The following is a 13,181-nucleotide window of genomic DNA, read 5'->3' as shown; positions in this document are numbered from 1 at the left end:
TATCGATAGTTCCTGACTAAGCTGTTATAGCGAAATATTGAGATAATAAAGTTACATTCTGTAGATATAGTTCGTGATTTTATTTACGTTTATAGAAATGTCTCATAATAAACTCCAGTTTGCGTTAAACAAAGTTAAGAATAATAATATTTTCAGGTAAAGTTGCTTCACATGTAATCGTTAAAGAAGAACGAATGTGTTGTATAGTGATTTTTCAATTATTTTCAACACATGTTGTTCCCTTACATATATTCAGTATACTTTAATCCTGTTAAAATATTTACACTTTTAGTTCTTGCAAAGTGAAGATCAAAAGATACTTTGTCTTCTAAGTAACCTATGTGAAGAAGTTAGGATCAGATAATATTCGATTAGACTACATCTACCCTCGTGTAATATTACTAATTTATATAGAGCACAGATATACAAAAGAACAAATTTTCTACGACTACATTTTATAGTACACGTTAGTGCTTGTTTGTTTCTTTCAGTATGTTTTCCGGAAAGAGGAAGAAGTAAGTGGTCTGTTTTGTTTCTTTCAGTATGTTTTCCGGAACGAGGAAGAAGTAAATGGTCCGTTTTGTTTGTTTCAGTATGTTTTCCAGAACGAGGAAGAAGTAAGTGGTCCATTTTGTTTCTTTCAGTATGTTTTCCAGAACGAGGAAGAAGTAAGTGGTCCGTTTTGTTTCTTTCAGTATGTTTTCCGGAACGAGGAAGAAGTAAGTGGTCCGTTTTGTTTCTTTCAGTATATTTTCCGGAACGAATATAAAGTAAGTGGTCCGACTTGATGTATTATATAACGTTATTTTCTTCACTATAAAAATTGTTGGTTTCATCCAGCACCGGCTACATTCATGCTCATTTTCTTGTGTTATAATTTCAGAGTAGAGCAGAGTCTGATGGTCATGTAGGAAATACACTATTTAGACCATTGGTTTGCAATTAAATACTTTAAACTTAAAAGACAATTGGAAAATATAAAGATGTTTAACTGGAGAATATAAGCATGAGTAATAATATTAATTTTGATTATTAAATTAAGCAGTATTGATTAATGACCTTTCGTCAACACGTAATTAATTAATCGGATATTGTTTCTCCTCAAGCGTTACTGTTCATTTTGAATGACCGCCAAGTGTTTCAGCGGTAAGTCTGAGGGCCCACATTGCCCGTAGTGGGCACATCACATATAGCTCATCGTGTAGCTTTGAGTTTAGCAAACAAAACAGACAGTTTGAACGGCTCGGGTATCTCGTGAGTTGTTTCGTAATCCAAACTGTGAAACATTTATCTCCTGATGTTCCCAGCTTTAGTTATTTCCAATCTGTAAATATTTTTGTCTTATACGATTGTATATATTAACCAATTATCGCTTGTGAGATCGTCTCCGATCTTCCTTGTGGACTAAATAATTACGCAACAGCTCGTTGTTAAATAAAATATAAACTTTATTTCAGCTGAGATTATTCTTACTTAATTTTGTTTCTCGAGGAACTACGCATGCCAGCAGATGGGATCACGTACATAAATAAGCTCATGATGAAGATAAAAGCATTCCTTAATTCTGAACGTATATTTTGCGATAAAATATTATATTATAAGATTTAATAATTTGGAAAACATGAGTTAATATATTTCTCAATATCATGTAGCAGTGGTACTTGTAAAACAGTGAGAATTTCAAAAAAAGTAGGTATTGAAAATTTAACGAAACCTACAAGGTTGAGTTTAAAATTATTAATGTGTAGACCTAAAGGCTGTGATATCCTATTAGTCAACTACATTAAAAAATAACGACCAACTGTTTTTATGTGATTCAATTAAACATCAATGTTTATTAGCTTATCCATTGTAAGCGATAATTTGAAATGGATTGAAAATGTATCCCTATTTTGTTCATTTTTTACGTCATAATACTGTTTCTTATTTATTAAAAACTTCATATTTACTGAATATAGTTATAGTAATATCGTATCACAATTGAAACAATAAAAGCCTTTTAATAAGTAATTCTGGTCGACATAAAAAAATAATGATGTTTTGATATGACAATCTCGTTTAAATTTTTTGCAATCTACTTTTCCTGAATCATTACGTTTTAGATTATCTTTATATTTTTTGAGTAGTTTATAGCCCATTATTTCTTAACATTATCTTCTTTGTCTGTGGAAAAATGTTCTATGTGTAAGTAATTATCATTGAAAAAAACAAACATAAAGAGCATGACATGGGTAGAGCCTTGTCGCGTATAGCGTGTAGATCAGAGAATTAATGGTTCTTATCCCATTGCCAAAAACAATAACAAATATGAAAAAAAGACGATTAAGCGTCGTTTTGCAACGTTTCTACTTCAAACAAAGAACAAGGTGAAACGTTTCGAGTAAGTAAATTAATAGCTGTTATACAGAAATATTTTTACATTAATATTTCCAGGTGATATTGAGAAACACTTTTTTCTTGGTTAGCTCTGTATGGGTCTTTGCGGAACAATTTATTCATTAAACAAAGGAAGGAAATTTATGTATAAAATGTCTTAAGAACGCATCTATCTGAATATTTTAGTGTTACCAAAATTAGAGTAGTTAGGGTGATCCTTGTTATTAAGTGTCCTTATTTGAAAAATGATTACTTCTATCTGTCTTAGGAAAACGTACACTTATGGGGGATGAAATACATCTTTCACGTACAGACCTTCATCCATCAACTTTAGATGTTCTATGACAGCCTTTAAAGTCAATACAACTACCTTAAGAGACTTCTCCCTTTGTAAACAGATGGAACAGCAGTAAGTCTACGGATGTACAACGCTAAAATCCAGGGTTCGATTCCTCGCTCTAAAAAATACCAAACAAATCATATAAAGTGGACACAGCAGATAGCCCAATGTGGCTTTGCTTTAAAAATAACAAACAAATAAACAAATCACATAAAGTGGACACAGCAGATAGCCCAATGTGGCCTTACTTTAAAAATAACAAACAAATAAACAAATCACATAAAGTGGACACAGCAGATAGCCCAATGTGGCTTTTCTCTGAAAATAACAAACAAATAAACAAACCACATAAAGTGGACACAGCAGATAGCCCAATGTGGCTTTTCTCTGAAAATAACAAACAAATAAACAAACCACATAGAGTGGACACAGCAGATAGCCCAATGTGGCTTTTCTCTGAAAATAACAAACAAATAAACAAATCACATAAACATATATTTCTAGTTCGTTCTTATTTACTCACTGACCTACATAATGCATCAGATGTGAGATCGGCTCCAAACTTGACACCAGAGTTTATTGTTAAAGATGACCAATAATAATAATTTACTGGTATTATATTTGTAAGTTTAAATAAGGTCAAAAAGAAAGATGCAACGGTTAATGCACATTTAGTACATAAGAAACACGATGTTTATTGTATGGACACGTTTTACTTGTTTGTTTGTAGTCAAGCATGAAGCTATACAATGGGATCTGTGCTTGCCACGGGTATCTAAACCCGATCTTTAGTGTTATAAGCCCACAGACGTGCCGCTGAGCTACTGGGGATGAAAAAGATATAAAAGTTAAAGTAATCTATGGAAAAGCACGTTGACAAAAGTTCAAACTTTAACGCTCTTTCTGAAACCTAAAATCACAAATTTCCATCTGGTTGCTAAACGGCACTAAACAAAATAGTTACAATATTGATGTTCTCTCCGCCCATCGTTACATATTTTAACTTTGTTTACTATTTTTGTGTAGAATCATAGGTATAAACAGTGATATTTATGTATTTGTGCTTTAAAAACATTATGAGGAAGCTAAACATAGGTATAAACAGTGATATAAACAACTTAATTCAGCTTAATCATCCGGAACGACATTGACATATAAAATTAAATAATAAGGATTTATCGGTTTCTTTAAATCATATTTTCTGACATCGACATCATTTATGTTATTAATAGCAGCGAAAACAACAAGGAAATTGACAGTGCTATTTTCATGCTTTAATTCTATTACTGATTTAATCTATATGATATTTTTTTGAATTCTCAAAGTTTTATAACCTTTACTTAAATACTTTATTAGTTCACTAAACAACCTTAAATAAATAGGTGGGCAATACTGTAATAGTAATTGAAATGGAATTACTTGCTGTATTGGAATAAAGGTGGGCAATACTGTAATAGTAATTGAAATGGAATTACTTGCTGTATTGGAATAAAGGTGGGCAATACTGTAATAGTAATTGAAATGGAATTACTTGCTGTATTGAGATAAAAGTTGGTAATACAATAATAATAACTGAAGTGGAATTACTTGCTGTATTGGAATAAAGGTGTGTCATACTATAGTAGTAATTGAAGTGTAATTGCTTGCTGTATGGTAATAAAGGTGTGTAATACTGTAGTAATAATTGAAGTGTAATTGCTTGCTGTATGGTAATAAAGGTGTGTAATACTGTAGTAATAATTGAAGTGTAATTGCTTGCTGTATGGTAATAAAGGTGTGTAATACTGTAGTAGTAATTGAAGTGTAATTACTTGCTGTATGGTAATAAAGGTGTGTAATACTGTAGTAGTAATTGAAGTGTAATTACTTGCTGTATGGTAATAAAGACGTGTCATACTATAGTAGTAATTGAAGTGTAATGGCTTGCTGTATGGTAATAAGGGTGTGTAATACTGTAGTAGTTTTCATTTTCTTGTGTTATATTTGTATATTCGAATTGTTTATTTCTTATGCATATCATTTTTCTGTTGTAATTACAAATATCGTTCGTTTGTTTTGTACTTCTAGATTACTGATGATGGAATTATGAAGATTCCGAAACGTTTAATAAATGCTTCCTGTCGTGTTCGTGTCTTGTTTTATCATTAACATACCTTATATCTTCCTTCTCTCTTTTTTGGACTTAGTACGCTAACGCTTCACGTGGTTCCATCTATTGCAAAGGCATTACCTAAGAGGAGTACGGGGGGGGGGGGTTTGGCACGACTCTACTCTCTCCATGAAACATACGTTTTCAGTTGACAAAATGGGCGCTAAATTAATTGAATTTATCTTCAACAAAGAGAACGACACCTGGCGAGTAGAAGTGCAATACATGATAACTTTATTTATGCATCATTTCACCACATACACAGTAGCAAGACGATTTTGGAGAGGAGTTTCTAAGTAAATTGTGACACGTAGAACAGGGCGGTAAGTTATCCTGGAAAATATGTGACTTATTTATCATTTGGTTATGTTGAAAGTATGTAATGAGTGATCTTTTACCTTGAATTATTACATAACAATTTGTAACTAGATGCTTAAACTTTTACAACAGATGTAACAAATCTGCATGCGGACTTACAACGCTAGAATCCGGGTTTTGATACTCGTAATGGGCAGAGCACAGATAGCCCATTGCGTAGCTTTGTGCTTAGTTACAAACAAAACAAACCAACAATGTAACAAATCTTCCCGAAAAAACAGTTTTCATTATGTAGACAAGGTCAAAGTGGGCAATCGAAGAAGCAGGTAAATACTGAAACTAAATTCTATTAACCAAGAAAGGGAATTAATTATTTTTGTATAATAAATATGGTTGTGTTTAGTTTTCAATTTATTTTCGGTCGATCATTCCTTTAAATAAAACACGTTGTTAACAAAATAAAGTTTAGAATGCAAATGTCTACTTATCACTTTAGACAAGGGAACTTTTCGAAGTTATTTGAAAATTGAAAGCTTCTCTTTCTTTTCGTCAATATTTCCAACCAATGTGTCCTGGTTATATGGGCAACATTATTGATCTGCAGCAGAAACTTGCAAAGTTATATATCTCAAATCTCATCTCTATTAATAAACATTGTTTGGATTTTCCTTTCTAAAGATAAAATATAGAGTTGTAGAAAGCATGTTCAAAGTGATTTTCTTTTCATCCTTTTACTGTGTAATAAGCTTGAAATGATATAGCTTTAGGAGAGCCCCCTTGATCCCCACGTACGCTGCCTCAAACTCCAGAATGCTAAAAGAGAAAGCTGCAAATATTGAGTAGACCATTTCTTTCAGATCTATATCTAGCACATAAATCAAAGTGTGTGTCCGAGAAAAAATACATGGTCATATATCTGTCATTTCACATCTGTTCCTCATACGTTTCCACATTTCTTGACGAATCAACCCCAAACTGGACACAGGATGACACGAGAAAGGTAATAAGAGGGGATTGATTCCCCATCTAATTTCATATTGATAGAATTATTAAAAATATTATGTGTTTCAGTATGTATTTTTATTGCACTTTTAATATTTATTATGTTAAGAAAAAATAGAAGCACAATTTCCTATTCTTTGTTACAAACAAATGTTTATTTAACCCGTTCAATGGACGGGTACTCCAGCTGTAATATTTATTTAGCTCACACAGTAGGCTAGTGTCTTATTATCAAATGTTACATATTTGTACAGATTACAAGACAGATTAGAAGCTATAGGAGTGATGTTACATTGACAACCAATCCTTTTATTCGGTACCTGGTCAATAGTTGTAAAGTGGACATATTTATGATTGAATCTTGAAGTTTCTGACCTGGTCGTATACGTGTTGCATAAAACGTCGTTAAGGTTGCAAATACCAATATTTTAAAACAAAAGCTATTTGGAGAGTAAAGATGAGATCAATTTCTGAAATCCAACTACTGTGATATGCCATACAGTGTAGAAAGGTTTTTGCTTTTAACTCTAAAAATCGTGGCCTTTCACGTTTAAGTTCATAACTTATGATGTACTTGAATTTATAGCAACTGACATCATTATTGAATAAGAATGAACTCTGTTTTGCCAAATGTAGATCTTTATAGTTATGTGTGTCACACCAGGATTAGAAGTAGTGTATACGAACATTTTTCAAGCTATTAAAAATCTTGTAAATTCTAATACTTTAGTACTTATTTCTTAAGCAGTATCCACACTTAGAAAATAAACAATGTAACATATAGATTAGACTCAAGTGTTTTTATAGTTAATTCGTATTGTTAGATTATTATGTACTGCATTTTGTATAGGTTTCCATACATACTTTAGTATGATTTTGAAAACGGCATAAACAAAATTTATCTTCCTTAAGTTGAGATATTTGAAAACGTATAACGATTATAAGATAGTGAATTTTTTAAATTGTGGTATCAAGAACTTAAAAATCAACTGTCACCATGTTTGTTTGTTTTTTGCAACATTTTCGTGTGTATGCCTTTCTAAATCTCATTTTTATATCATCTGAAACCTATAAGTATTTTCTTTCACAAAATGTGTTAGCTGTAAAGTATCGAAAATGAATAAAGTTGTGGCAGTGACTATTAAGGCTAAGTACAGTAACAGGTAAACTATTAAGGCTAAGTACAGTAACAGGTAAACTATTAAGGCTAAGTACAGTAACAGGTAAACTATTAAGGCTAAGTACAGTAACAGGTAAACTAGTTCTTCGCGTATAAAGCGTATTTAAACTTTAGGCCTAATTGTCGATTTTTAGGCGCCTGTTAGAATTTATATTGAGATATAATGGTATTATGTTATTTATAAACCACGGAAAAGTAAAGAATTAATTTAATGTGTTTAGTTGCATTTTTTGTATGTATCACTGAAGTAATGTTTAAAATGTCGTAGTTTTGCACTCGTATAAAGGTAAAACTACCACAGCGCTCAAGTTTTGAGTCTGGTTTTGAAAAGAGTACCACTTTACAGTTAGCCAGTAGGAAAATAGGTTTTCCAGGTGAGCTAGCACGCATACACGCACGGACCGACTGAGACACATTGTTCTTTTAATTGCCTAGTATTCGCAGCGCCTAGAAATATCTAATTAGGCCCAAAGTTCAAAGGCGCTTCGTAGGCGCATTTATTCCCTTGCTATTGGTGGTAGTGGATCCGACATTTTGCTAATACTTTAGGGGGAGAGTAAAAAAAAGAGTTGATACCATTATGGAAGGAAAAATAAAAATAATTGAAATAGCTACAAACGAAGAGAATTCATTTCTACATTTCTTGATACCATAATATTTTAAAAATCACTATTTTGTTCGTATGTTTAACTTTAGAGACAGACAAAATATTATCTGAATAATCCATTTTGTTCGTATGTCTAGCTTCGGAAACAAGCAAACATATTATCTGATTAATCCATTTTGTTCGTATGTCTAACTTTGGAAACAGGCAAAATATTATCTGATTAATCCATTTTGTTCGTATGTCTAACTTTGGAGATAGGCAAAATATTATCTGATTAATCCATTTTGTTCGTATGTCTAACTTCGGAGATAGGCAAAATATTATCTGATTAATCCATTTTTTTCGTATGTCTAACTTTGGAGATAGGCAAAATATTATCTGATTAATCCATTTTGTTCGTATGTCTAACTTCGGAGACAGGCAAAATATTATCTGATTAATCCATTTTGTTCGTATGTCTAACTTTGGAGACAGGCAAAATATTATCTGATTAATCCATTTTTTTTCGTATGTCTAACTTTGGAGACATGCAAAATATTATCTGATTAATCCATTTTTTTCGTATGTCTAACTTTGGAGACAGCAAAAATATTATCTGATTAATCCATTTTGTTCATATGTCTAACTTTGGAGACAAGCAAAAATATTATCTGATTAATCCATTTTGTTCGTATGTCTAACTTTGGAGACAGGCAAAATATTATCTGATTACTCCATTTTGTTCGTATGTCTAACTTCGGAGACAGGCAAAATATTAGTTAGAAATAATACTTAAGAAAGGGAAAAATGTGTCTAGTATTTGTATTTGTTATGTTATAGTGAAATATTCTTATTTCTTTGGAAATTATATATTGATGTTAATTTTGAAAATTCAAGTAACTTTTATTTCTATCGTAATACCTTTATTTCAGCTTATACCAGGAGGTATTTCCTATCCATTAAACCTCATGTTTTACCTTAGTTAATATGAATTAAGATTAGATATTTTATAAAGTACCCTAATAACTATATTTTTCAAGATCTTTCACGTATATTAATAATCTCCTTTTGTTACATCAATACCTTAAACACGTGCTTTCTGAAGTATATGTTCCAATCACTCTAATACCTCAAGTAATTAAAAATTATGATAAACAATTAACTCTTCTTAATTATTGAAATATTTATAACTGTAACCATTGGTTGTCACACACATAGTAATATACACATGACACATTTCATGACTTAATGACGTCTTTTCTTCTGTATTGTCCTGTTTACACATTCCTTGTACTAATCATTATATTGTTATTTTTTGTCAGATGACAATTTTATTTTTACCAAACTAAAATATACAATATCTATCCTTTGTTTCTTATATTTTCAACATTTATTGAACTTTCTCACTCCATTTTCTCCATTTCTTCCTGTTTTTTCTTAATTTTAAAGGAGAGAAAATATTGGTCTCTGAATGCTTTCTTCAAGAATGTTATTATTTAAAATATACTTTATATCATTTCTTGATATAAATATGGTTAACATTTGTTAAATCTTTACACACACACCTTCAGAATAGTATTTGAAATAATTTTAATTTTCAATTTTACAAAACCACTTTTTACTTGAAGTGAAATTATTTTGCTTGACAACCTCATAAACAATTTTTCTTATTTTCCTGCCTTTTAACGTAAGGCATCACTATAAGGTTCTTTGTTGCCTTTTTTAATTACTACTCATTTCATCCTGCATTTTTCGGCAAATTTTTCCAAGTATATTACTCTTCTCTTATCACTACTTTTTAAAAATGTTCTATTTTCTTCTTTGCACATTTTCAAATTATTTTTCTAGTATTTACATTTGATTCCTTTTCGAACAACCTAACATTGAGACACCAACAGCTTAATAAGTGTTACGTCTGAATGATTTGTACCTATGCACGATATTATAAACTTTATATCGTTACAAATAATAAAAACTGTGGGATGATAATTTCTCTGATATTTTGTTAGTTAATCAAGAGATGTACCGTAAACCAGAAACGTACACAAGTGCCTAAACATATTGATGACTTGATATATATATGATTTATTTTAACGACCATGATAACAATGCCTCTGAATAGATCTCATGTGTTAAAAAAGAAAACAAAATACAACTTGATATTACTGAATATTGTTTACTTCTTCCCTATGTGAGATGTTTATAAACTCGTACCTGATTTTCCATTTTTGAAATAATTTTCATATTTCATAACAGTGCTATCGGTTTTGGAGAAAAATATTGGACAAGACACTTTATTTTAGTTACATATTTTACATGAGTAGGCCTACATATATAAACAACAACAATATAACACGAGTATTTGATAAATGAAAATGAAGTAGGTAGAACTCGCATTACAGACTACAAAATGTTAGCCATGATTCTTTCATTATCACATAACGGGCTGGAATAACAACAGCTCTATTATAAGAGCTCATATCTAATATCCATGTTACAATACTGATTGAATAATGAATACGTTTATAACTAAATTTATTACATTACTGTTAATCGCCCCCTCCGCCCATCATCATTCCGTATCCGCCACCTCCACCAAATCCTCCAGACATCCCGTATCCGCCACCTCCACCTCCAAAACCCCCACTTCCGCCGCTGAATCCTCCAGACATTCCATATCCTCCACTTCCAAAACCACTCATCATTCCATAGCCACCTCCACCGAAACCTCCTCCGCCGAAACCGCCTCCTCCAAAACCACCCATCATACCATAACCACCTCCTCCTCCGAAACCACTCCCACCAAAACCACCCATCATACCATAACCACCTCCTCCTCCGAAACCGCCCCCACCAAAACCACCCATCATACCATAACCACCTCCACCAAAACCACCCATCATACCATAACCACCTCCTCCTCCGAAACCACCCCCACCATAGCCAGTCATCATGCTGCTGCCGTATTCCGTTTTCATCCTACAGGAGAAAATGAAAAGTTAAATGAAGCTACCAAAAGAATAACAAAGTCTCCTTCCTTCTAGTATGATAATAATAACTGTAACTATAGCATGTTTGTATAGAGTATTTTAACCAAATTGCGATATCCTCAGTATATTCCATTTAAGTTCATAAAACAACAATATAAATGAATATATATATATATAGCAAAGCTCGGTAGCTTGTGTTGTTTTACATCACAACACGTCTGATGATAATTTCTAACTAATAATTTTATTTATTGACGTGGTCTGCAACAACTATTAAACTGAGATCTATAGATAGTTTTTGATAATTTTTAACCAACCTGCAATATTCTCAGTAAATTAGATTTAGGTTTATAAAAGGTACAAGAACATATATATACTGATAGATTGTCTGATATTATATAACAATACAAGTTATTTTACTAGTCCTTTACTAGAATATATTAATATTTAAATCACACGAGACGTTTCGTTCAATATAAGAACATATCATGTCAGCTAAGCAGACAAAACAAAGCCTCAGTTGATACGTTATTTTTCTAGTTATCATTTATGAGATATCAACTCACATGGTTTATGACACTCTAGCTGGTAAAGTTTGATATATAGTTAGTTTGTGATATTACGTTACAATAAGACTGATATTAATTCTAACATACTTCCAACCCATAGATCACGCTTCGTCATCATAGGTGTTACATACTGTAAATAACTTTATCACTAGACATGGTGTAGGCTAGCCTGGCGGATTGTGGATACAAGGATCCATGGTTCGCGTTGCTGCAAGAACAAACGAAGCTTCCTACTTTCGAGTCTAGGGTGCGTTATAAGAGTGACAGTTCGAACCCACTATTTGATTATAGTGGCGGTGGGTACTTTCGACTAGTTGCCTTTCTTCTAATCTTGTGTTACTTTACCCGAATATCCGAAACAAACTTATCCTCCACATTATGGGGTGAACAAAAGAAATGACACAGTGTAAGTTTATTACATTACAGATGTCAAGAAGAAAAATAATTATGAAAATACGTCTCTTCTCTTGATAACCTATATTATTATATATGAAGATAAATCAATTTGTTCTAGTCTCTAGACCCACCCAGTGGCAGAGCGGTATGTCTGTGAACTTACAGCACTAGAATCCGGGTTTCGATACCCGTGGTAGGCAGAGCACAGATAGCCCATTGTGTAGCTTTGTGCTTAATTACAAACAAACTGATCTTTAGAATCATTCCTTCCTATTGAACGCAATGTTTTTTTTACACAAACTGACTCTCCCTCTATTCGTCCATTTATATAATACAGTGATTTGTAGGAGATTTTCAATGAAATCTTCTTACAATATAATTTTGGTTATAATTTCAGAAATCTTTTTGTATTTGAACAACCGTATAAACTAGTCAGCAAAAGTTTTGTATAATTTATTTTAGTGGGACCGGGCGTGGCCTATTGATTAACGTGCCTGAACTGTGAGTCATAGGATTTATGGTTTGCGCCCCGTTGCTATCCGTACTTTGGATCAACTCTAAGAGTGACTGTCAAATCAACACTATTCGGTCAGACAAGAGTAGTCCAACAGTTGGCGGCGGTTTCTGTTGACAACTTGCATTCAATCTAATCTAATAGCTAAAGATGAAGGAAGGCATATAAGTCTTTGTGTACCTCTGCCCAAAAATTCAAAAACAAAAAAGCTACGTTGCTTAATTTTGTTAAGCCCAATATTAAAGTATCATAACCGATTGATATCGTGTTTAAATATAAGATATTTTTGTAAACATGTGAGCATGATTGTTATTCTTCTTAAATCTATAGTCAGTCGAAATAATAGAAAACAAACAATGCGGAATATTTTCTTACTCAGGAATGGGAATCGGAATTGGCAAAATAATCTTCTTTGGGGGTTTTAGAAGAGCCCCCAGTAGAAGAAGTTTCTTCAGTTTCAAAAGTCCCCCAGCAACAGGAATTAGTGTCGTACTAGCCAAGATAACGCCCACTAAAAGAACGGTCAACAACGTCTTTGTCCTCATTCTAAAGATAATAATAAAAAAACAAATAAAAAGAGATCTTGTTCAAAACAAAAATTATGAATAAAAACATTCATGATATCCTTAACTACTAGAATTAAAAATAAAAAAAACAATAAAGATTATTGTTGAAAGAAAGGATTGGTACCTAATGTCTTATGGTTGTTCAAGGTATTGGTTTCCTTTACACAGTAAAAATTATCATAACTATCGTCTTAT

At 32.1% G+C, this 13,181-nt stretch overlaps 1 protein-coding gene across 1 annotated transcript; it reads right to left on the bottom strand.

Annotated features, from left to right (window-relative positions):
* Positions 1 to 10,500: 10,500 nt before the first annotated feature.
* On the bottom strand, positions 10,501 to 12,965 carry LOC106471665 (acanthoscurrin-2-like). Its single transcript, XM_013932282.1, has 2 exons — positions 12,796 to 12,965; positions 10,501 to 10,930 (listed from the first exon to the last, which is right to left on the bottom strand). The coding sequence occupies exons 1-2, from the start codon at positions 12,963 to 12,965 to the stop codon at positions 10,501 to 10,503; spliced, it is 600 nt and encodes a 199-aa protein (XP_013787736.1).
* Between the last annotated feature and the right edge of the window lie 216 nt (positions 12,966 to 13,181).

The sequence above is a fragment of the Limulus polyphemus genome, unplaced genomic scaffold (assembly GCF_000517525.1).
Source record: "Limulus polyphemus unplaced genomic scaffold, Limulus_polyphemus-2.1.2 Scaffold4771, whole genome shotgun sequence".
In the NCBI taxonomy this organism is placed as follows: Eukaryota; Metazoa; Arthropoda; class Merostomata; order Xiphosura; family Limulidae; genus Limulus; species Limulus polyphemus.
This window is presented reverse-complemented; position numbering and strand designations above follow the sequence as displayed.

Coding starts and splice junctions, on each gene's coding strand:
- LOC106471665 (XM_013932282.1), bottom strand. CDS start 12,965: ATGAGGACAAAGACGTTGTTGACCGTTCTTTTAGTGGGCGTTATCTTG. Junction 10,931..12,795: donor ATTCCGATTCCCATTCCTGA/GTAAGAAAATAT, acceptor TTTCTCCTGTAG/GATGAAAACGGAATACGGCA.